The 26,429-nt window shown below is 41.5% G+C and overlaps 1 protein-coding gene across 1 annotated transcript in view; it reads right to left on the minus strand.

The window, feature by feature from the left end:
- Nucleotides 1–8,657: 8,657 nt before the first annotated feature.
- The window catches only part of IGHMBP2 (immunoglobulin mu DNA binding protein 2), a 96,395-nt gene continuing 78,623 nt past the window's right edge, over nucleotides 8,658–26,429 (minus strand). Inside the window, exons 14-16 of the mRNA XM_056526716.1 lie at nucleotides 25,994–26,178; nucleotides 13,059–13,243; nucleotides 8,658–8,730 (exon numbers count right to left, since the gene is read on the minus strand). Of these exons, the coding sequence (XP_056382691.1) occupies nucleotides 8,673–8,730; nucleotides 13,059–13,243; nucleotides 25,994–26,178 (428 nt within the window). The 3' untranslated portion in view covers nucleotides 8,658–8,672. The remainder of the gene's footprint in view (nucleotides 8,731–13,058; nucleotides 13,244–25,993; nucleotides 26,179–26,429) is intronic.

Raw genomic sequence — 26,429 nt, forward strand, 5'->3', positions numbered from 1 at the left:
GAGTGCTGAGGGGGGTGTGTAGAAACATAGAAAACTTCATTTTTTTTTTAAACAAAGTATATTAGAAATAGTTTTTATTTACCATAAGGAGTGCAATAGCAAAACATAGTTTTACAGGGGTACTCCGGTGAAAACCTTTTCTCTTTTAAATCAACTGGTGGCAGAAAGTTAAACATATTTGTAAATAACTTCTATTAAAAAATCTTAATCCTTCCTGTACTTATTAGCTGCTGAATACTACAGAGGAAATTATTTTCTTTTTTGAATGCTCTTTGATGACATCACGAGCACAGTTCTCTCTGCTGATGTTATTATAATAATAATAACACTTTAGTTATTGTTGTCCTTAGTGGGATTTGAACCCAAGTCCCCAGCACTGCAAGGCAGCAGTGCTAACCACTGAGCCACCATTAGTATACACCTGCTATGCATGGTTGCTAAAATGGACAGAGATGTCAGCAGGGAGCACTGTGCTCGTGATGTCATCAGTGTTCCAAAAAGAAAAGGAATTTCCTCTGTAGTATTCAGCAGCTGATAAGTACTGGAAGAATTAAGATTTTTTAATAGAAGTAATTTACAAAAATGTTTAACTTTCTGCCACCAGTTGATTTAAAAGAAAAAAGGTTTTCACCGGAGTACCCCTTTAATGAGAGTTACACTTTAAAGGAACACTCTTAGTCTTGATCAGATTTTTTTTACATACATTTTCCAACAAACATAAAGTGTACCAGTGGTTTCAAATAACTTTTTAGGTTAAGCTGATGTAAATAGATAAGAGGCAGTATCATATCTAACCACTATATTAGTTGTATATGGAAATTTTCACCAGTTTTCCCAGCTTTATATCTAATTTTAAGTTGCCCTAAGCCAGTGAGTGGAAACAAGCAGCAATGGTGTCTCCCATACACTACATACACACAGAACTGGGGATCTTGCTCCCCTATATTTCTATAGTAGCAACAGCAGCATGAAGGACATTATAGACCAGTAGTGAGAAATGTAATGACACTTACTACAGCCTTCAGCAGCTTCTATGTGTCTCTCTCTTCCTCTCACTTTCCAACCACTCACCTCTCACCCTGTTTAGTGGTGAAAAATACGTTTTTCTCTAGTAAAATACAAAGTTTGTGATATTCACTTATGTTCTTGTTACAGACCACCCCCCACCAGATATAATTTATAGATTATATTATTTGTCTGCTAATACCTGAAGTGTTCCTACACTAAAGGGAACATGTCATTCGTTTCATGCTGGCCAAAAATGGTACAGGCATCATGATTCCAAGAAAAACTCTGATATGCACGGGCTTTTCAAAGTAGTCACAGTTTAAAAATGCCTCCGCTACCGGGGTGGTACCTGATGACTGCTCCAAGCCGGACAGGTTTGAGTGACGCATCTGTCCCCATACACTGCTAGGGAAAGACGTGTCTCTCAGTACTCGCTGGGCGAGGAGCAATGCTGCAGTTACGCTTCAACCAAACAAGGATTTTGTCAACAACAGTTAGAGATGAAAAGGCTTGGAAACAAAAAAAATTAATTGGAAAAAAAATTGTCTTTTTCAATTTTTTTTTTCCAAAGCTCCAATGGCTCCATGGCTTCAATACTTGGAATAACAGCTTGAAATCCTTTTCTGGGCCCATGCAAAGTATCTGGAACATGAAACATACCGTATATAACAAAATTGAACTGTTATATATGTTGACATATTGTCACTTAAAGAAAATTCACTAGTGTTCTGTATTATGACCACTACATTTTGTATATTGTCCGCCAAAATAACACTATATATCACAGTGTTACACTTTATATCTTCTACTATGTTTATTACTTACATCTATACACACCCAGATATTCTCCCATGATAAAAAAAAATCTGTGGATGACTCCATTTTGGAAAATAGATAAGAGCAATAATTATTTTCAAAGTTATTATTGTACATAAATGTATCTTTATGGCTCTCATGTCCATACTTTATAATATACCGTATATATGGACACTCTTTCTTGGTATTTATTATATGGGGGAAAATCCATCTATTCACTTAATATGTCCGTAACATAAATGCAATAATGTGGAAAGGGAAAAGTAAGATTTTCCACTAGCTTCTGTCATGTTCAATTTAAGGTTTCAGTCTGTAAAAATGTCTCTTTGAAATTTTATGAAACAATTAAAAACATATAAAAAGTGAAATGTTGTTTCCTGATATTTTTTATGAAATTAGCTGTGAAGTACACAAGGAAAATGCATAAAATACAATAAGACTAATGAATAGCATTGCTATACACAGGGACACCATTAGGGCTTAACAAGTAATACTGTGTCAGGGACCCAGAGATTTAAGAGCCTAAACACGCCTGTGGGAGATACAAAGTTGTATTTATAAAATAAAAGGGCCACGTGCTATAAGCAATGATGTGAAGCTCTAGGTGCCCACCAGCCGGGGACGTGGTCCAAGTCTACTGAGGATCCAGGTTTTTTTGTCCCATGTGCAGTACACACACATAAAGTAGAAGGCGTCCCCTCTGTATGAGCCACATCTGCTGCCTACACAGAGAGGAGGTATGACCTCCGCCCTCACGCGTCACTCATCGGCACCTGCACTGTTGAGGAAGGAAGACGCGGGCCCCTGCTGCGTGGGACATCAGGTGACGATAATTTTTTATTTCAACCACGGAAATGGTGGGGGGAACTCTGCTGCCTACACCTACTGGGGGGGGGGGGGGGGGGGCGGGGGACTCTGCTGCCTACACCTACTGGGTGGGTGACTGCTGCCTACACCTACTGAGGATCCAGGTTTTTTTGTCCCATGTGCAGTACACACACATAAAGTAGAAGGCGTCCCCTCTGTATGAGCCACATCTGCTGCCTACACAGAGAGGAGGTATGACCTCCGCCCTCACGCGTCACTCATCGGCACCTGCACTGTTGAGGAAGGAAGACGCGGGCCCCTGCTGCGTGGGACATCAGGTGACGATAATTTTTTATTTCAACCACGGAAATGGTGGGGGGAACTCTGCTGCCTACACCTACTGGGGGGGGGGGCGGGGGACTCTGCTGCCTACACCTACTGGGTGGGTGACTGCTGCCTACACCTACTGGGGGGGACTCTGCTGCCTACACCCACTGTGGGGGAACTCTGCTGCCTCCACCCACTGTGGGGGAACTCTGCTGCCTCCACCCACTGTGGAGGAACTCCGCTGCCTCCACTCACTGTGGGGGAACTCCGCTGCCTCCACTCACTGTGGGGGAACTATCTACTATGTTCCTGCCTAGCTAATAATGGGAAAAACTACCAAACTAATAGAAGGGCTACCTATAACTTGCATAGGGGTTTTTCTTACAGGGGGAAGTTTTCTGGGGGATTTACCTACAGGGGGCATGACTACCTTCCTGGGGGACATTAACTATCTGGGGGCATGTAAGCAACACCTTATTTTATGTCCGCTAACACAAAATACTCTGATAGTGGTCCTCCTGAGACTAGACTCTGGATCCACCACTGGGTTAAGGGGGGGGGGGGTGCTGGCTACCTACCTTTATACCTGGCTGCCTAGCTACATACCTACATATCTTGCTACCTACCTACATACCTGGCTACCTAACTATGTACATACCTGCCCTTCATATATGGTGGCCTAAACACCTAGCTAGCAACCTATCTACCTGGCTAGACACCTACCTACATATCTGGCTTCCTGATCTACCTACCTAGTTACCTATTAACCTGGACACCTACCTACCTGCCCTTTTACTGTGCAGGACACCAAGGAGGGCATTATCACAGTTTGTGGGCCTATAGATGGGAAGATAGTGGGGAGGGCACTGGAAAAACAGAGGAGGGGAGAGCACTGGAAAAACAGAGTCTAACATGTTTGTCCTGCAGGTGTTAAGAGATCCAAATGGCGGTCTGATCTGGATGGAGAAGAAAAGGAAACAGGACGCCGCCAATCAGAAAATACGTAATTGAGAGTCCCTAGGTGTAACTGTAATCACTTGTATGGTATATACATCCTGTGTACAGCTGATATCTACTGCCAAATGGTCCTATATATAATCACATATTGTATACAGATCTCTGTACAGCTGGTATCTACCACTATATGGGCACTGTATATAATCACTTATATAGTACTGTATACAGATCCTGTGTAGTATACTGGTCTGTGTATAGTGGTTTTATTTAGTACAGTATGGCGGTATTATTCAGTTATTGTGTGGTGGTGTATATTTACTCCTTGTATACTGTTATTATTGGTAATGGAAAATCGTTTCACCTACCTTAAAGTGTTTCTTATTTATAAAATGTAGTTTATTTTGTGTGTAGGGGTGGTGGAGGGATTTGGGTGGAATAGGGGCAGAAGTGTGACCAGCGGTGGAGCATTGCAGGGGGCCCTTGCTGTGTTGAGTGTTATCAGTCCGCCCCTGCCACCAGCCCAGCGTCTAGGGACCCACCAGGTATACAGTATGGGCCTAAAGGCTGTCCCAGGACTTTAGGAGCCCTTACCGTTTTACCTGTATGAATCCTAGATATTTCTGATGGTGTCTCTGACTAGTCATACCTTTCCTAGTGTCTGACACAGAGTGAAAAACAGAGCGATTTCTTGAAACGTTACATTAGAATGCAGTGAGAAAACTGCTGAAGATTTAAAACATTTAGGGTCTATTCACACGTACAGTAATTCTGCGCAGATTTGATGTGCAGGATTTCAAATCATTCAGTTTACATTGAAATCTGCAGCAGAAAATCCTGCACATAAAATCTGCACAGAATACTGTACGTGTGAATAGACCCTCAAGAAAGGAATAAAGAGCATCAGCTAAAGAAGGGGGGTTTGCAGCCTGCAGTGGTAGTGGTGCTCACAGCTTCCAACCTGCTCCTCCGCTCCCGGAAGATACCCTCAAGCCTTCCTCACCACTCTCTGCCTTCCCCACTGTTAGACAATCTTTTGCAGCAAGCTGTGTTTTGTGGTACATGTGCCCAGCCACGCACCACTGAGGGAGAAATGACATAGATATATATATATTAGGGGTGTGAATCGCCAAGAATTTGGCGATTCGATTCGAATCGCGATACCAGTGTGGCGATTCGATATATCCCGATATATCGCGATACCGTCTAGGTGACGATACATCACGATATATCCCGATATATCGCCCACCTGGGAGCATTCATAGATCCCAATAGATGCCGCTGTCAGCTTTTCTCATGTTATCCCATCCGGGCTGCAAAATAAAATAAAACGCACTTTATCTTACCTGCCAACGAGCCCGCGGAGCTCCGGTACAGGTGTTCGGTCCCCGGGCTGTATTCTTCTTACTTCCTGTTAGTCCGGCACGTCACATGGAGCTTCAGCCTATCACCAGCGGAGGCGGGACATCGCTGCGGCTGGTGATAGGCTGAAGCTCCATGTGACGTGCCGGACTAACAGGAAGTAAGAAGAATACAGCCCGGGGACCGAACACCTGTACCGGAGCTCCGGGGGCTCGTTGGCAGGTAAGATAAAGTGCGTTTTATTTTGCAGCCTGGATAGGATAAAATGAGAAAAGTGCGCACCGGATACTCCTTTAATAGCCAGCCGCGGCGATTGCCGCATGCTGGCTATTAGCGGCGGCCCCCGGCTACTGAAATCAGCCGGGGGTCGCATAGTACGGAGTGGGCACGAGTCGGAGCCCGCTCCATAGCCGTGTCAGATCCGGCCTGCCCGGCTCCACAAATGTGGAACTTTTATCTCCTGATGCCCGGGACATGACATGCTGTTCCGGGCGTCCGCAGATAAAAATTCCACATCCCTAAAAGAATCGATTCAAAAATATTTTGAATCGATTCTGTATGGGCAAATGAAAAAATCGCGATTATCGCGAGAATCGATTTTTTCTTACATCCCTAATATATATACATATCTATATATACACACAGAAGTGTACCTACTGTCTGGTGCCCTGTGCAGACCACATAACATATCCAGAGCCTGAGGTTACTTGTGCTGTGGCTGTGCCTTTTGACCTCAGGGCGCACACCTGGCTAAGATGGAGGGCTGGCATTTGATATTCCAGGCTAAGTTCTGCACTAGTGTGTGCCCTGAGGTCAAAGACCACAGACGCAGCACAAGTTACTGATGCCTGGATCTTTTTTGTGGTTTGTGAGTCCCCTGTGTGTGTGTGTGTACATAAATAGCTGGACCAGGAATCATTGTCTTGACTCTCCCTAGGACAGCAAACTGGCTGTAGGGGGGAGGCACATGGAGGAAGACTGAGTGAGAAAGGAAAGAAATCAGCTCACCCAGTGCTTTTGGAGGCTGTGAGGGACCCATACAGCGAGGACTGTGATGTCATGGTAACACGAGTGGAGTACTTTTTCCCCAGTGCAAAGGACAGAGTTGGACGGGCTAGCTGAGGAGTTCAGAAGGTTGAGGTGAGTAAGGCTGCAGAAACATGTGTTTTTAACCCCTTAAGGGCCAGGGTTTTTTCCACTTTCCTTTTTTCCTCTTTAACTTTAAAAAATCAAAAAATCATAACAAATATTTGCACCTAAAAATCCATATGATGGCTTATTTTTTGCGCCACCAATTCTACTTTGTAATACAATCAGTCATTTTACCCAAAAATCTACGGAAAAACGGAAAAAAAATTGAAGAAAAAATGCCATTTTGTAACTTTTGGGGGCTTCCGTTTCTACGCAGTAAATTTTTTGGTAAAAATGACACCTCTTTATTCTGTAAGTCCATATGATTAAAATGATATCCTACTTATATAGGTTTCATTTTGTCGTACTTCTGAAAAAATCATAACTACATGGAGGAAAATTGGTCCTTAAGGGGTTAACTGCCAGTGATCACTCCACCAGTTGGGAGACTGTAATGCTTAGTTAGTGGCCTGAAAGTATTTTGTTTGGTTCCTATCTTTTGTTTTTATATTGTGCAACCTGCCTAATAAAGCTGGCGAGGAGCCAGACTTGCATGAATAAATAGTTCTTGGTCTGGTGAATGAGGTGGAAAACGTGTCCTTTTGGCTGCGGAGAAGGACAATCCTGGAGCGAACAGATCAGCAGTTATTACATTGAAAATTACCAGCAAAAAACGTTACCTGTGGGGGAACAATGTCGCCAAGACAAATCAAATGGTATTCATAGAAATTATAGTTGGAGATGGTGGTTTTTATAGATTAACCCCTTAGAGTGGTGATTTTAGTGCTTCCACCGCTGATATTGAACCACTCCATGATGCACATCAATTTATCATTCTCTCCATTTCAGTGGGCGTGACCAAAGCTGAGATATTTGCTAGAAGCACACACATAGCTTCTTCCTTTCCTTTATTTGCCTGGTCAATCATAGCACTGTACCCACTGCTATGCCATGACATTAGTACTGGTGAAACTGCACTGGACTTAACAGGCCGACTGTGCTCTGGGAGGATTTACAGTATACTACTATAAGATGGCTTATGGAGGGAGAAGGTGGTTACTGATACATAGGCTTTGCAAGGTACTATGTGAGCAGAAATGAAAAAAAGAGCAGAAGCACAGTAAGGAAGGGGTTACCCTAAGTAATGAATTTCTGCTGAGATAACAGGGAAGCCCTGAGTTAATTTCAGGGATAGTGTAGATCATGAAGATTATCAAATGGTGTGAATTCAACCTAAATACAGGCTTATCTCTATTAAACTAAAACAACATAAAAGGACAGGTATACCTATTCACTTGTTTCAATGCAAAAATAAATAAAATTTATTTTTTTCTGTTTTGTGTTCTGTAACGTCCCAAACAGGTGGGGACCCGCTTTGTCACTTACCAGTTTGGCTTTGGCCCAAACTTGGGAGTGGAATCTACAGTAAGTGTTCCTCTGGTTTTCACTCTTAATTCCACTCCAGGATGCAGAATTTGGACTTAACCGCAGGGGAACACCAGGTCACTGCCACATGAGTTGTCCTGGTAAGTGACAGCTAGCTGGGCAAGTCAGAGCACCCTAGTGCCAAGCACTAGGGAATCCAGGCAGGTGGGGAAAGCCGTTGTAGGTGGAATAAGTGCAACTACAGAATGAGGTGCAGAGGAGCTGGTCAGGTGAATAGCAGTGCTGGTGCTGTTAAAACAGCAGAGGTGGATAGCTCAGGTGCAGATAGATGGATCAAGCTTGCAAGTAGGTAAAGGCATAATCCATGGTCCAAGTCAAACACAGGAGAGGCTAAAACAGGAGCAGAGGAATCAGGCAGAGACATAGTCAGGAAAAAGTCAGGAAGCTGGTACACAGGAACAATACTATCTGGAACTTTCACTGTAGTAAACCTACAATATTGCTCAGGCACCATAGGAAGGGAGGAGAACTATCTTATAGGTGGTGGCTGGTAGGGATTAGAGGAGGATCCAATCGTAGCACAGTATAGACTGGCCCTATAAGTCTCAGCCAGTGCACGCACGTGGCCCATGGATGTCGGAGGTGAAATTGCAGCACTGGCAGAAGCAGCAGGAGAGAATTCAGAGGAGGAAGATCAGAATGCATAGCAAAGACACAGCACAAATTTTTTTTCCTGATGCAGGTAAGAGCCAGTACGCTGATGCTTGCCAATCAGCAGCGTTACCTTTTTATGTTTTAAGACTACAAACAAACCCTGTGTACTCTGATACCATAGTCATACTCCCTATTCCCCTATACTCACCTATTTCTTACCACTTACTTTAGTAAGTTAACAAACAAGAGAGGGTTCTTTCTATATGGAAACTTGTGTGTCTGCACCTGCAAAACAAAGGAAGATTTATGCTTCTTTCAAGCTGCTTCATTTAGATGAATTGGGACAATTAAATGGTTGTGTGAGAGTAGAAGAAAGTCTGTTTTCTTCCCAGAAACAGTACCACTCTCCTCTATAGACTTTCAAATCGATGGGCTGAACTGCAATACCAGACACCGCTCAAGAGTATTGTTTCTGAAGGAGGGGGGAGAAGCCATTTCTGCAAACAGTGTTTAGATATCCTCTGTGACAGTTTCATTAACCAGTAGCTCTTGGGCGCCCTGCATGTGGCTGCTTTAGAAACCTTCGTGTACAAATGGTACCACGGATGTGATAGAATAACTAAAACTTCATAGAAGGGAAAAAATTATCACTGCCAGTAACCACTAGTCATACAAATTTATATTACTAGACCATATATTTAAAGGGGTTATCTTAAAAAGCGTTACATTTATTTATTTATTTATTTAATTTAATATAACTATGGGTATCCACAGTTCAATGTAAGAAAAACATGTCAAATAATTCCCATACCTTGTCATTCCATTGTTTCAATGACAAACAGATGGGTGCTAGCACAGTCACTCATTTGGAGGGGGGGGGGCATCGCAGCCATGACACTGTTTGCTGAATATCTGAACACCAATCCATACAACTTAAAGGGGTTATCCAGGAAAAAACTTTTTTATATATATCAACTAGCTCCAGAAAGTTAAACAGATTTGTAAATTACTTCTATTAAAAAATCTTAATCCTTTCAGTACTTATGAGCTTCTGAAGTTAAGGTTGTTCTTTTCTGTCTAAATCCTCTCTGATGACACCTGTCTCGGGAAACGCCCAGTTTAGAAGAGGTTTGCTATGGGGATTTGCTTCTAAACTGGGCGTTTCCCGAGACAGGTGTCATCAGAGAGGATTTAGACAGAAAAGAACAACCTTAACTTCAGAAGCTCATAAGTACTGAAAGGATTAAGATTTTTTAACCCCTTAAGGACTCAGGGTTTTTCCATTTTTGCACTTTCGTTTTTTCCTCCTTACCTTTTAAAAATCATAACCCTTTCAATTTTCCACCTAAAAATCCATATTATGGCTTATTTTTTGCGTCACCAATTCTACTTTGCAGTGACAGCAGTCATTTTACCCAAAAATTCACGACGAAACGGAAAAAAAAATAATTGTGCGACAAAATCGAAGAAAAAAGGCCATTTTGTAACTCTTGGGGGCTTTTGTTTCTATGCAGTGCATATTTCGGTAAAAATGACACCTTATTATTCTGTAGGTCCATACGGTTAAAATGATACCCTACTTATATAGGTTTGATTTTGTCGGACTTCTGGAAAAAATCATAACTACATGCAGGAAAATTTATACGTTTAAAAATGTCATCTTCTGACGCCTATAACTTTTTTATTTTTCCACGTACAGGGCGGTATGAGGGCTCATTTTTTGCGCCGTGGTCTGAAGTTTTTACCGGTACGATTTTTGTTTTGATCGGACTTTTTGATCACTTTTTATTCATTTTTTAATGGTATAAAAAGTGACCAAAATACGCTTTTTTTGGACCTTGGAACTTTTTGCGCATACGCCATTGACCGTGCAGTTTAATTAATGATATATTTTTATAGTTCGGACATTTACGCACGCGGCGATACCACATATGTTTATTTTTTTTTTAGGGAAGGGGTTAAATGACCTTTATTAACACTTTTTTTTAACTTTTTTTTTGCAGTGTTATAGGTCTCATAGGGATCTATAACACTGCACACACTGATCTCTCATGCTGATCACTGGCGTGTATTAACACGCCTGTGATCAGTGTTATCGGCGCTTGACTGCTCCTGCCTGGATCTCATCGGACACCGAGGAGGCAGGTAAGGGCCCTCCCGGTGTCCTGCAAGCTGTTCGGGATGCCGCGATTTCACAGTGGCGGTCCCGAACAGCCCAACTGACTAGCCGGGATACTTTCACTTTCGCTTTAGAAGCGGCGGTCAACTTTGACCGCCGCTTCTAAAGGGTTAATACCGCACATCGCCGCGATTGGCGATGTGTGGTATTAGCCGCGGGGCCCGGCCGTTGATGAGCGCCAGGACCGACGCGATGTGATGCGGGGTCGCAGCGCGACCCCGCTTCATATCGCGGGAGCCGGCGCAGGACGTAAAGGGTTAATAGAAGTAATTTACAAATCTGTTTAACTTTCTGGAGCCAGTTGATATATAAAAAATAAGTTTTTTCCTGGAATACCCCTTTAAAATTTACTTACCATGTAAACTCAACATTCATAGTTTTTTTGGAGTTAGAATTGACAGGAAAACATCATGACACCATTTCGGTTGCCACTCATCGCAAACCCATTTCTGGGAACACGGTACTTAGGGCTAATAGCAATTACCCTTTCCACACTACACGAGCTATATCTGTAGGAGTGCTCACTAGGCCAAAAAGAAATTGTACCGAACCGAAGGTGTTTAAAAAACAGAGACTTAAATGTAGGGGTTATTCCTTACATACATTGAAAAGAGCTAATCATATTGTAGCTGGTAAGGATCAAAACAAATTAATTAACCCTCTATATGTAATAAAAAAACGGTGTCAAATACCTGTTCTTGCACTCACGTTTTCTCCTCACTTCAACAGTGTGAAAAATATAGTATCGAATTACTATCGAATTACTTACATTTTTTTTTAAAACAAGATGAAGTTCTGAGGTGAGGGATGTCATGTGGTCTCCAAGAGGCAACCTACATTAGGGGACCAATCGTCACCTAGTATTGCCCATACTCAAACAAATTCTAATAGCAGTTGGCTAGCTCAATAAGGGCTCTTTTAAATGTGGCCACAATATCTGTCGCACGTGCAACTTACCTGCCTACCAAGCAGTTCGAAAATGCAGATGTAACCAAGACATTTTACATAAAAGATTATATTAACTGCAATTACAGTAATATAGTTTATATTACTGAATGTACCTCATGCAAATTGAAGTAAGTGGGCTACACCACATGCAAACTCAAAGCACGAGTGCTGGAACATCTTAATGATAGTAGTACCACTGCTGTTCTGCACATTTTCATTCTGCACATGGATTTAAAATCTATGCAATAGAACATGTAAATGCTGGGATAAGAAAGGGATGATTGTAAAAAAAAATGGCAGATAGAGAGGCATTCTGGCAATTTACATTTGGGAAGTGAGCCCCATCAGGGATGAATGCCTGCCGTGAATTATTATTTCATTATAAAGTTCTGCCAGTTTTCCCTAACTTATCCCACATGTTGTCCTGACCCATTAGGTTTTCACCATGTTGATTTTTATGCATTTTATCATATTGTTCAAGTGTTATAGTGAATGTCTCATCTTCAGTTTACCTTTACTCCGCCCCGCAAACAGGCATTTAAACCCTCACCTGGGAACAGACTGATGTCCCCGAGGAGGAGCGCATGCACTCAAAACGCGCCTGATGGTATAGTCGTTTTTACCAGTGTGTGATGTGATCTTCAATGAAGTGCTGGCCATCACCTACTTTCCAGATATGGCAGCACAGTCACAAATTACCATTAGTTTGCATTTTTGCTCGGTAATTAATTTTCTGTTCCCGCCCCCGAGGGACTGCATTTTTTAAACTTTCATCTCCTTCCTCCAAGCTTCTGAAAATTAGTTTTTTTTACTTAATCCTTGTATAATAAAGTGTCCTGCCATATCTGCTTTATACAGCTTTCTCTAATAGGCTCAAAAGCATATGTTACTCTGCCCATGTGGGTTCTTCTCTGCTTGTTTAAGAAAAAGTCACAGCATTTGTGCATGCCCTGCGTTTTCCCTGAGGAATAACCTGCTGACCACCAAACTACTAATGGATAAAGAACAGAGAAACAACATGCATGTCCACCATTTCACTGCAAGCAACGTTAAAGGGTGCATCACGCAGGGGAAAGGGAAGCCACAAGGGTACTACAACTCTACAAAGAATTATAGGGCTTCAATACAAAATATGCTTAAAATTAAGTGGTCTATCAGATTTAATAGAAAACTACTCGCGGGATAACCTTTTTATAGGCCTTTTCACTTTTATTATTCAATGTGGCTCAATATCAGCCCTCATATTTGAAAGTGGCTTCTGGCCTACAAATTGTTGGGGGTCTGTGCTCTATGACAATGTGCAGCTCATTTGTTTCTTAATCTCTATTGTGCTATGTAATGAACTGCAGAAAGATGTTACATGCTACAATGGGTATGGACTACAGGTCTGCATTATAGCCGTCATTGATCACATAATAAAACCATTAAATACAATCTGCTAAAGAATATTTAAAATCTTTAACTTTTATTGCAAAAAATAATTTACTTTTCCTTCTTAACTTTTCTTTGGTTTGATAATTCATTAATTTTCTTATCTAGTTTTCTGTGTAGATGAGCTTTCTTTGTTGGGTCTAGAGAGTGGTCCTTGTATCCACTTCCTGCATAAATCACTCCTTCCGAGCTGATTCTTATTCGTGCCTTTGCTTTGGCTCTGTCACCACAGCCGTGAACCTAGAAGACATTATCAACATGGAAGTTAGCAAAGGAAATTTATCAAAAGGAAGAAACCTGGTGTCAAAAATCAAGTACATTGAGGAATTTTAATAGACAAGTGTCCAAAGAAGAAAGGCAAAAGAAGGTGACAAAAGATTTACCAGTTAAATTTTCTGGCATAAATACAGTACATAGTAGAAAAGTTTGGTATTTGCTCGGAAGGTCATCTTAATTTTTTATGAAGATTTTCAAAATTTTTTGCTTTATTGATGTTTGCCTACTTCGGATTTGTCTGTGTGCAACATGTTAATGGATCTGACAATAAAAGAAAGTACAAAGAACGCACTCACCCGGGTTTCATGCCAAAAAGGTGTAGGTTTATTCCAAGCAGTACATGGAAATCAAAAGGTTCGGGTCGGGGAAGGAGAGAAAGCATGAGCTCAGCCGAGCTTGTGGAACGACTGTCCCGGGTTCTCCGCTTGGTCACGCCCCTGGAATAAACCTACACCTTTTTTGGCATGAAACCGGGTGAGTGCGTTCTTTGTACTTTCTTTTATTGTCATATCGGATGCATCATTTTTCTATATGAACGCACCCCCAACACAGCCACATCACCCGTCCACACGCATCCACCTGTCTCCACCTCAGCACCGCGGGAGCATTTCCGTTACCACAGTGCCGGCTGCTTTTCTCTATGTTATCCATATTAATGTTCATGGATCTGGTGCACTCTTCACACTAAAGAAATGCTAGCATGGAACTTTAATATGGCTTGGTCCAAAGATAGGAACAGAATAAACAGTGCCTGGTACTGCAATTCTCTCTTATTTATTCATTATGTTGAATAGCCACTACATTGATCAGGTATTGATAGGCCTTTCATGTTTAAATACTAGAAAACCCCTTTAAAAATGTTTTCTCAATTTTACAAATATATTCCAATGTATAATACTATTATTAATGAAGGGGGCGTGGCTGTGCTCTTAGGAGATCCTACTTTCTCAACATGGCCACTACCCCAACACGGCCTCCCGCTACAGTCACCGAATGGAACACAGCCCATATATATATACCCCAGGTTCCCCCCCTCTGGCAGACTGCCTTGGGACTACACAGCCCTATAACTCAGGAAATGTGGTAGGGAGGGGAGGAGGCGATCATCATGCTGTAAACCAGTATTTAATGAGCCCCCAATATAGCTACAAAATAGTTTACTGCCACGTGTGTCCACAGGTTATGGCTTGATCATCATCTGTATCACAACTTGTTGACAATGGGGTGAACTTATCATTGATATATGCTAAGCAAATTTTTTTGACTTTCCTTACTTGAGATCCCCTCTGATTTTTTTGTCCGGATCTACTGTATATTATGTGCTGAATTTGTTAAATACAAATTTTTTTAAGCAAAAAAGTCACATTCTGATGCCACACAGGAGGTGGTTTATTTTCAAGCATACAGCAAGGGTGGTGTATTACATGGTCTATGTACTGTCGGCACACAGGCCATGAAATAGACGAGAAGTCCAATGAATGATAACTTACACAATCTTACCTGCGACACTAATTTTGCCATATATTTACTGTCTTGTCAGTGCGGTTTACAATATGTGGGCCGCACTGTACAAACAGTTCGGGCACGTATGAATCGCCACAGATGGAATATCAGACATGGGTATATGCTGCACAGCATTTCTAAACATTTTTCATTAAAACACAATAGTTGCATAGATTCTTTATATTTGATTATTTTGGAATCGGTTCCAAAAGGTATTTCCAATAGATTCCAACGTTTAAGTAACCGTGAGAGTTTTTGGATTCATAAGTTGGTAACTTTATTTCCGCACTGTTTGAATGAGACAATTGAAAATACTCGTTGACTTTATCATTCGTTTTTATAATTTTTTGCAATATTTTTACCTATATCGAATCTTCTTCTATTTCTCATTCAGACTGTGCATATTATTATTATTATTTTTATTATTTTAATACCTTCTTATTATTTTTTGGAACCTGTTCAGACTGTGCGTTTTTTGCTAAGCTTCTATAAAAATGTTTTTCCTCTATTTGATGTTCTCTGTATGAATCATGCAGCTCATTCTATCAACCATCTGGCTAAATTGGATACGCCCTATTGGAACCTTGTTCTTATTTTCCACCAACTCACACCATGCGGTTATTTGGTTTTTTATTTTTATTATCTTTATATATGTCTCCTTAATTTTATAGATGTAATTTATATAATATTTTCTTAAGATCAGGGCTGAGTGTTATAAATTTATATGTATGATCATTGTTATTTATACATTTTACATTGTCCATTTATTATGGTTTGGAATATATTTTAATTATGCATTTCATGGGTTAATCCCGTGGGGGTATATAACCCCGGTACAACTGCCGTGTATTAAGCCTGATGAAGCCGCGCAAGCGCGGTGAAACGCGTTGCTAATAAACCTCCTTCTTTTACCTGGGCTCCGATACCTTCTCTATGGTCAGCGCCGAAAATCCTGGTTTCTCCCTGAAGTCTTGTTTTATTCCACATATCCTCCAGGAAGGCTGCAGACAACAGGATTGTGATCCTTAAAATCACATGCATTCAGCATAGTTGTGTATGTCTTCACACAACTCAGCAGGGTGAGCACGGATATTGCAGTAATTCTCCTCTCTACCCTCGTGCTGGCTTTACTACTCAAGGAGCACCTTTCCTCTTTTCTCTTTTTTTAAACTTACACAGTGGGAAAACTTATTAACAATTTTTCAAGAACTTTGGCAACGAAACAGAGAGAATGATAAATCCCACCCCCCAGGCAAAGTTTGTATCCTTTAAAACCCATCAAGGCATTTTCCCATGTTGTGGATTTGTCATAACCAAATCTGATGTGGAGTCTAAACACTCAGATTTCTGTTATGTGCCAAAAATGCACAAAAAATGATCATCAATAAAGTGACTGCATCTCTTCTGTGTGGAATCAGAAGAAAATAAGTGACATGTTATTTATAATTCACTTGTATTGGAGCATTCACTTGTCTTCAGACCTAGATTTTTGCGCCAAAATCTGTGTCAAATCTAGGACTGCAACGACTGATCAGTATAATCGATTTAAATGGATAATGGAAATCGCTGTCGACAATTTCAATAATTAATTAATCAGTAGTTAGGGGGCAGGACCTCAATCGTTAGGTGGCATAACCAAGTAACAATATTCCTACTATTTTTGTCTGCCTTTTAACCCCCTCAGTCCACCCCCACATGTCCCCCTCCATCTCCTCTTACCCTCTGGTGCCTTTTTGAAGATGTTGCCAGCCTGCGACATCTGCAGCCTACCTGCAGCGCCCAGATCGCGGCCTGGAGTGCTGTCCGGAAGCTCGTGCTGCTTTCTTGTCCTCGGTGCTTCCTGTAAAAGGAGGCTCCAGTTCTGACATTGCGGGAGCCCCCTGTCCGGCAAGAAGCTGACAGAGGTTTCTGGTGCAGGAGGACAAGCCATCACTGAGGTCTATGAACTGGTCCTTCTCCACTGTAGCAAGGCTCCTCTGTTAACCCTTTAGGTGCTGTTCCCTTTCTTTCCCCCCTGTTACCTCTTCACAATGCAGTCCCAACTTCCTCCCGCCCTCCTGTTAACCCTTCCCTGGTCCCATAATCCCATTTTGGGTTTTTATTCGATTAATCGTACCAATAATCGGCTAACTAATAGATTTTAGAAATAATGGTTAGTTGCAGCCCTATTCAAATCCTTCATGCAGTGCTTCCCAACCAGACTTTGGCTGTCCGGGCATGCTGGGAGTTGTCATTCTCCAACAGCTGGAGGCACTCTGGTTGGGAAACGCTGCCTAAATGTGTCAACATGTTACCTTAAATGGGTGAATATGAAGTAATTTTCTTCTTTTTTTTTGGGAACATTAGATATCTGGAGTGGATTTTGGCATCAGCTGTGGATGAGATCTAACCAAATCTCACGCACTCAATGCAGACATTCTCTGTATATAAACAGACATGCAGTGTGGGTTTATAAAACCGCCCCACGTCAACTTATTTTGAAGATTTATTCATTCATTTATTGTAGTTTTCCCCATGAACTTTTAGCGGGAGTTTGCATGCAAACCTTGTCCGTGGATCTTTAAATGGGCACTCTCATTAAAACTAATTTTTGCTATTGCACTCCTTATGGCAAATAAAAAATCTTTCTAATGTACTTTGTTAAAAAAAAAAAAAAAAAAAATGTCATTTTCTATGTTTTGTGTTTAAAAAAGCTGCCACTAGGCGTCTCCCTACTTGTCCAGAGCACATTTTCCCCCATCTTTTGCATGTACATTGGACTCCTGGTGGCTTGGCACATGTTCAAAAGCAGGAAATGTGTACAGCCTTCTCCAATCATAGCTCATCTCACACTGAACTGCTCTGGGCTGTGTGTAGCAGAGTGAGGGAGGAAGTTCTCCCCTGTATGGCTTCAGATTATGTCACAGCCTGCTGGGTTACGCCCCTTCCCGGTCTGTGGATCTGACTAAGACTGAGCAGAAAATATAGAGCAATATCAAGGTAGAAAACTAACAAAAAATAAAAATAAAGGCAGGGGGGTGGTTTATCATGATGGGGGCAGTGAACTGGGAGGATCATAAAATTTTACACGATCATGAGAGGTACTCTAACTTAATCTGCAATTTTGGATTTTAATTAATCTTTGTAATTCTTGTTCCTGAATTTTGGATAACAAACATATACAAAGAGTATATTCTGCACGGCTGACTTGTGTTTCGTAATGGTGGTTTTGTGCTAAAGTGATTTAACAGGACAGTAAAACGAAAAGGTCTCCTGTCTACACTTAGCAATAGGAGGCTATGTATTGTTTACTATTGGAACCCGTTAATTTGAGAACAGGTTGACTATAGTGTTGTTTATCGGGAAGACAGATCGGAAGTCCAGGAACATGTCTATCTCCCATGATCACAACTCTCCCTGATATCTTCAGTTCCCAGCATTCATTTGCATACATATTCAGTATAAGTTGCTACTATATATAGGCCAGTGTTTCCCAACCAGGGCACCTCCAGCTGTTGCAAAACTACAACTCCCAGTGTGCCCGGACAGCCAAAGGCTGTCCGGGCATGCTGGGAGTTGTAGTTTTGCAACAGCTGGAGGCACCCTGGTTGGTAAACACTGCTATAAGCTGCTGTTCTTAAAGCATAAACATATCATATTAATGCAATGCAAGCTCAATGTCCTGTCTACGTTATACAGACCGTGTGTTAAAAGATAAGGCTATGCAAGTATTCAAGTTCTTTTTTTTATTTTGCTTCTGCTGAACATCAACTACGCGTGCCGCTCAAAGCGCGATGCTTGTGCTGATATACGGCTTGCTCCATGACGCCGACGTGTTCTGAATGGGGATGAGGCTCCCATGCTGATTTCTCATAATGACAATAATAAACCACTGAATGGGTCGGATATTACTCCATCACTATCTGTATATTAATGTGAAATGTTATTACATTTCATATTAAAGAGACTTGTATTAAAAAAAAAAAAAAAAATTGCTCCGTACAAAATTAATTACACTGTTCTGGGCAAATAAAAAAGGTTAGAAACAAAGAATTGCGTTGAAAGAATAAAGAATTTAAAGAGATATTTCAGGTGGCTGTCAAAGATTACTGATACAAATGCAGCCCTGGTTTCCGAGGAATACACAAGGAAAGGCCTAGTTCAGCAACGGGATGGTAAGTATAACTCTCTTCACTGTATTACATTATACAGCTATATAGATGGTTGCATAAGGTATACACCCCCCTCAATGAGTTAACTAGCCCTGCTCAGCAATGTTAATTAACTCCTTCCTTGTTGGGCTGAGCTGTAATTGCAGCTGTCAGCTGCAAGCACAGCTCGGCCCTGACATTGCCAGGTTTGTGCAAGCCAAACTTGGAAATGTTCGGTGAGCCGCGAACCACCCGAAGTTTAGATCGAATCAGAGTTTGCGGGGCTCAGCTCGCTCAACTCTACTAACCATTATACATCAGATGGGTCTCTTTAAAGAGAAACAGAACTCCCCCATCCTGAGTCGTATCTAAGGCATCTATCTATCTAGCCAGCCAGTGCCCTGTTCTGTACAGATAAGAACCTTGAAACAGGTGTCAGATTGGTGACTTTTTCCATTTGTATTAGACTGGCTAATATGACATTTCTTCTGGATGGCAGCTAATTTAAATAAAATGTTCCCAAAGCACATTGTTGGAAAATAAATCTCCATAAGCCAACTGGGTCTCTTAAATGATAAACAGTAATCTCACTTACCAGTGTTCAACCATTATTATCGGCTGGAGTCAATAGTTATTTTTTCTCATATGCAATAGATTTTTTAGTTTGAACCCTTTGTCGGGACTATATATTACTAACTAGCTGTCATAAACAATCTAAAAGACAATAGAATCAACCAAAGAATCGTGTTGACCGAAGCAGCCGTTCATGATGGTTGACACATAATTGATGGGGTATACTACTAGCTATGAGTTCTTCTGAGTTATCTTTTTGTCTGGCTGGCTTCCAGAACATTCACATTCTGCTGCCTTGGTTTGGTCTCCTACTGATCGTAATTTGTGACAGGATCAGACAAGGCTCATTCAGTCTGTCTCTGTCCCTGTGTGGTACGCTAGCAACATAACAAACTCATAATTCCCTTTCAGATAGTATCTGGAATACACAGCCTAATCTAATGGATGACATAAAGAACAAACCTCTCAAGATCGCATTCTCAGACAAGCAGAATCAATGTAAGGGGACGCGCTCACTGATGGTTATAGTGCAGCCCACGGTAGTGCTTGAATTGTAGATCAATGTCTTCTGCTTCATCAGTCTTAATAGCGGTGTTTTAATGTTATCGATATGTAGGTGTGTCTGATGACCTGTACTACAATTACAATTGCAAATATGTACGATATAACATGCACAGTACAAGTGAGTCTACGGGAGATGAAACAATTGCATTGAGAAGAGTGCCTCCATGATAGTACTGTAGAAGAAGGCTCTACAGCCCAGGCCCCACACCAATCACATATTTATGGCCATCAATGTTATCTGAAAAAAACCTTTATTATTACTGGTTATTCTACCAGTCATCAGGCATGCAACTGCCCCTGTACCAAGAAATCATTGCTGATTTAACCTTGGCAGAGGCCCAGTGGCTAAAAAAGTAGTCTGCCCCATTCTACCTCTGGAACCTATATCCCACTGGAACGAGGCTTTTGTTTTGCTGCATTTGCAGCATATGTATTGTGTGACTGATAGAAACAGCCCTCAGGGATCGCTTTATTTCCACAAGTTACCTGTCCATTGTGGACACAAGGTTTCAGAGAGCATATATCACATCCAGGGAAAGCTGTATTAGACATGATGAATCTAGGAAATGGTTAAAATCCCTGGCGAGACTTCACTTGCTAGGGAATTTGGGAAGTACGGTTATTGGATCTGGATTTTTTTTTACATGAAAGGAAGGCTTGGTAGTGGGGCCTTTTATTCCATTTTTCTGGGCTAATCCAAAATTTCACGTTGGCCCCAAGTGAGCACAGGTGCTGAGACTGATTAATATTGGGCTTATAGAAGTTGGAGTCCTGAGGTGGGTAGCCTCAAAAGAGTAACACATTTTTGGTGACTGTTTTGTTGGGTCAAGGCGCTGGGAGTTGTAGTTTCTTATCAACTGAAGAACTGCACTGCTGTACTCAAAAAGAAACCTGTTCTGTTGACAGGTTACCAATCGACAGAATATATCACAATCAAGGGAGCTAGATGAAGCAGCATAATGGAGATAGAAATATCCTCTCAGTAACCCCACGGAAGAGCATTGGAGGCATTCTCTTCATCAATGGATGACAATTGCTGATAATTACATTTAGCTGTAAAGCAAATGTAGGATACATGTGTTACAAATGTGTTATCCAGCATTATAAAAGAAAGCTGGAAAATAAAGCCCTCAATATAGGCTCAATAAAACTCAGTACAGAGATCATTCTAGGGATCTTCTCATACCTTGGCCGGTAACCATGACAAGGGGGCATCCTCTACATCTACAGACGGGGATTCTTTACTGTAAGAGCAGTGAGACTATGGAAGTCTCAGCCACATGATGTCTGACTCAATAAACAGGATGTTTTTCTTGATAAATCTAATATTAAAAGTTATGGATACTAGATTTCTGGACACAGGGTGTTGATCCAGGGATTTATTCTAGAGTTTAGAAGGAATCTCTCCCCCTATTCTTCATAAGGGAAATTGGAAACAATCTCATAAGGTTTTTTTTCCCTTTTTTTGGATCAAGATAGAAGGGTTATAGGTTGAACTTTTGTCTCTCTTCAACCTTATCAAATTAAGAACCCTGGCACTCCTGCCGATTAGCGGTGAGCGCTGCAGCATCCATCACTTGTACCTGCAAGCGTCCAATTCAAGTGAATGGGGCAATGCTGCAATCCCTTGTACCACAGCTACTAAAAGTTCAGCTATGCAGGTATGAGAGCTGTTAAACATTGAAGAGAATGGTCCCTTCAAACGAATTATCGAGGGTATAACATGAGGGTGCCAAGAACTCCACTGATCTAATATTATATCATATTCTTTATAAGACTAGAGAACCTCTTTAGCATACGCTTAAAAGGGACACAAAGTATAAGAACGGTCTCTTCACACCGTCTTGTTTGCTCATTCGGTATAAATAGCCAGTATTGACCTTTCTGGAGGATTACTAAATCCAGCACAGTAGTGATTTTGGGAAATAGGAACCACATTACTATCATAAATGAATCGCGGGGAAACCCAATTGAGTGCTTTTGGTTTACATTTTAATGTAGTATTAGTTGGTTATCCACTAAACATGGTGTAATTATGGTTCCCATAGGACCGCGCTACGAACAGCTGCTCTTTCCAAGCCTGAAGGCATTTATACAAGTCACATGATCTGGCGTATTATCACTCAGCTGGGACTGAAGGCATATCAGGACTATTAACTACTTGTGGGACAAATTAGTAAGATGATCTCTAAGACTTGCCAAGGAATAGCACATGCCAGGGCTTCTTAACATTGTCCTCAAATGCCTCTGATTTGCCAGAATCTGTAGCATTAATCTGCTGAAATATTCGGCAAAAACATTATTAGGCACTTTTGCCCACATTAGGACTCTTTTCAGACTGTTGTTTTCCATAATCCATGAAGTATTTTATTTCAATAGATCTCATGGTCTTAAAATAGTTCTGTCAGGTTTCGACCTTTTTAAAAACTTCTTTTTATTTCTAAAGTTCTTCTGCAGACCTATAAAGTAACAAACTACAACCAAACCCTGAGCGGTCTGACTATGCAGTCTTAAGATCCTCATGCAATTTAGAGGTAAGTCTATTGAACACGCAACTTCTGTGGGAATGGCTAACCATCTACAGGGTATGGCGGCCTCCCAACTCTGCCCCAACATGTGATGTCAGTGGAGAGAAGATCTGCATGTTGGATTTCACCTGCACGACCCATTTGTCAGAGAGATTGGATAGATTAACAATATGACTGCAGCAACAGACTAGACAGGGTTTTGTTTGACGTCTGTAACCATGGAGACACGTGTCTGCTCTCTGTAAGGGTGTGTTCACACGGCCGTCTGACCCCATTTTTTTTTATCCCCGTTTTGTTTGCTTTTTTGCGGGCTTTAAACAGATTCAAAACGGTTTAAAAAAAATCCCATTCATGTCAATGGGATTTTTTTTAACAATCCGTTTGCACTCATTTTCGTTTTTTTTTGTTGGCAGAAAAAACGGCACATGCTGTATTTTTTCTACTGTCCAAAAAACGTTAGAAAAAAAGGATACAGTAAATTTAACATTGAAGTCTATGGAAAACAGATGAGCCTTTGTCATCTGTTTGCATCCGTTTTTTTCAATCCGTTTTTTTATCCGTTCTTACTTTTAAGCATGCTCAGAACAAAAAAATATATTTTTTTGTTTATTAACTGAACAAATACGGATACAAACGGATAACATCCGTTTGCATCCACTACTGTCCCTTTTTTTTTTTTAAGTCCGTTTTTAATTTTCACGGGAGAAGAACGGAACGGGTCTAGACGGCCGTGTGAATGCAGCCCTAGAGCAGAAAATATTACATTTTTAACTAAGACAATTTTTACATTTTATCTTTGATACAGTAAAACATTTTTTTATTTTTTATTAGCTACATTGGTGTTCATTGGCTTTAAAGGAGTTGTATCATGGACATAAAAGAGAATCTTACAGCTAGTACAGCCGCATCAAACCCAGTATACTGGGTTATAGAGCAGATGAACAGCTGTAAAATAAGGGGTTACTCACTGAAATCCGTAGGTTATGTGCAGAGTGAGGCTTGTACACAGCTTTATCCCTAATGCGCCCGCTGTAGGCGGGTAGCCAGTTGGCTGAGCTCTCAGTTCCTCCGCCCCATGCAATCCAATACTATGCTAATGAAGGTCGCAGATGAGCGCTCTGCTCTTTGTGTGCTCACCAGCTGCCTTTTTAGCATAATAATGAAGGGGGCGGGGCCGACGGGGAATAGGAAGGAATCAGGGGAGCCCAGCCAGCCGGCTCCCTGCCTCCATTGCACGCTGGGGCAAATTAGGAATAAAGCTGCTTACAAGCATAACGCTGCACATAACCTACGGATTTCAGTAACCCCTTATTTTACAACTGTTCACCTGCACTATAACCCAGTATACTGGGTTTAGTGCGGGTGAATTATCTGTCAGATTCTCTATAAGGAGGGAGGACTCAACTCTGGAACCCATATGAGCCAGAATAGAGAGCTGTTCCAGGAAAAGGGCTCCTGTTCTAGTAGAATCGAGACGTCCATGCATTCATTACCTGCCATGAGAGTAAACTTCTTCCCTACATCTCCCTTACAGCAGCTAAGGGTTTTCCAGTTGTTGCTGGGAGAAGACTCATTACAATCAGTAGATCGCTATGGCACCTACATATAGAAAGGTGTCTCTGAGGATACAACACACATTTCTTCTTGTTGCTCTATAAGCTTACCAGCAGAATGTGGGCTGTCCTTAAAGCAGCAGGCACAGGCTGTCAAAATGTAACCTATTTTGTGTATGGACAGATAATAAATACTTGAGAAATTATAAATGTGACTGCACTCCTACTGTGGTGTGTGCTGCATGCTGTTCACAAACCGATGCATCTAGGCAGAGGAAATATACAGTCAACAAGGTTCAAGTACATGAGCCCTGCATTACAGGTCCTATGCTATAAAATGGGGGTATTACAGCAAGGCTCCCATACTGAATTTAGTACTGCCTGTATGCACTGTAGATCACTGGAAGTCTATACTGGAACACTGCATATGTAAGTGAGCACCAATCTAATGAATGAACACTAATCTACAAAGCCTTTATACTAGGACTCCAACAGTCCCAGGCGTCAGGTTGTCATGGCAACTAAGAATTTAATGCTGGTGTCGAAGTGTTTGTCAGCCTGAGCAGTGTACAGAGGTTAGATGCAGCCTCAGCAGTGACAGCCAGGTACAGAGGTTAGACACACCCAGCATGTATCTCTCTGAATCAAGCGCTGAGCCTCCTGTACAAGGAATGAACCAGCTTGGTGCTGCCCCTAGCAGTAACCGGAGGTAGCTCCTCCCATACTTTCCCCTCATTGAGAGGCTCCTGTGCCGCCTCCTCTTACATGCAGAGTCTTTTGGACTAATCTGGGGTCTGTACACCAAGATTCAAAGTCATCACCTTTAAACAGAATAGGTGACAAATACCTGATCGGTGGGGACCTGACCCCTCTACCGATCATGAGAATAGAGATCCCTTGTTCCCGGGGTGAAAATTTTATTTAAATTAATGTGCCCAGACAGCCAAATAAAACAATAAAAGTTTTTAACTAACCTTCCTTGCTTATTGGTCCTCAACAACTATGTCTAGTCTCACCGCTGGTACCCCACAATCCCTAGAATGGGGACAAAACTCAGTGGGGATCCTTTACTTAGTAACTCCCCCCCACACACACACACTTTGATCAGCATGTTTTTCTATATTAAGATGGAAATATCCTTTTATATAGATAATTTTAAGACTATTTACACCTTTGCAACCAATTTTTATATTGCTCTAGCAGCAAATTTGTAAATAGTGTTTATTAAACATTAATCCAACTAAGGCTGGGTTAACACCACATTTTAGGCAGTACGGGACTGCATACGACTAAGGAGAGCTAAATCCGGGTAGCTCCCGTATGCGGCCCATATGTAATGTATTTCAATGAGCCAACCGGAGTGAAACGCTGACTCCGTTCGGTCCATTTTTGCCCTGTATGCGGTTTTCCCACCAGACCTAAAACCATGGTCTACCACAGGAGCACCCGGTTTAAGCTGCCCCCAGCCGTATGCGGTCCCGTATTGCCTAAAATGTGGCGTGAACCCAGCATAAGGCATCTCCATGGTAACAGGAAGGTGAGGACAGAACTCCTTTCATAGGTGCAATAACGGCTACTAGTCTGTAAGAAGGTCTGTTCTAACTGTCTACAGTCAAGGTATCAAGTTCATATACAAGCTAAATAAATTCTATTGTTAGAAAAAAGCACCTGTAAGATCAATGCGGGAGAAGGTTAACGCTAAGAAGTAATTCTTCTTAAAGACTCAAATTGTTAGTGGCGTCTGAGTACATCGGTGAGATCTATTTTAACAGGTTACACCATTAGGTACCTCATAGATCTCTCCAAATGAATGGGCCTGGTTAATGTACTACAGAAGGCCAGCACATACATAACAGTGATTACCTCTGGGATGTGGTGACTGAGGCAGTAGCGTTTATTGCAGTGTACGCAGAACTCTCCCACGGTTACAACGCTGGACTTGCATTTAGCAAAACCGCAAGTGCTGTCGGCTTTTACTACAGACGCAATCAGTGCATCAAAATTGTCGGCGTCCAGGTTCTCTGCCGCTGGTTTTTTATCAATTTTACCTGGGACATAAAAAAAATAACAGTAAGTAGGCCGATACCATACAGACATAAAGGAGTGCTCTTATTACATCCTGGTTTCCTCACTTTAGGTTGGGCAGTAAATAAATTCTACAGCTTAAAAAGTAACAGAAATTCTGTCTGTGAGATGTGTCATACAAGGTGTTTGGTCAAATAAGGTTCACCCACTATTACTAGTACAAGACTGCAACATAGCTCTCCATTATGTGCACCCTGGATCACACAAGACACCC

This window comes from Hyla sarda, chromosome 6, assembly GCF_029499605.1.
Source record: "Hyla sarda isolate aHylSar1 chromosome 6, aHylSar1.hap1, whole genome shotgun sequence".
Lineage (NCBI taxonomy): Eukaryota > Metazoa > Chordata > Amphibia > Anura > Hylidae > Hyla > Hyla sarda.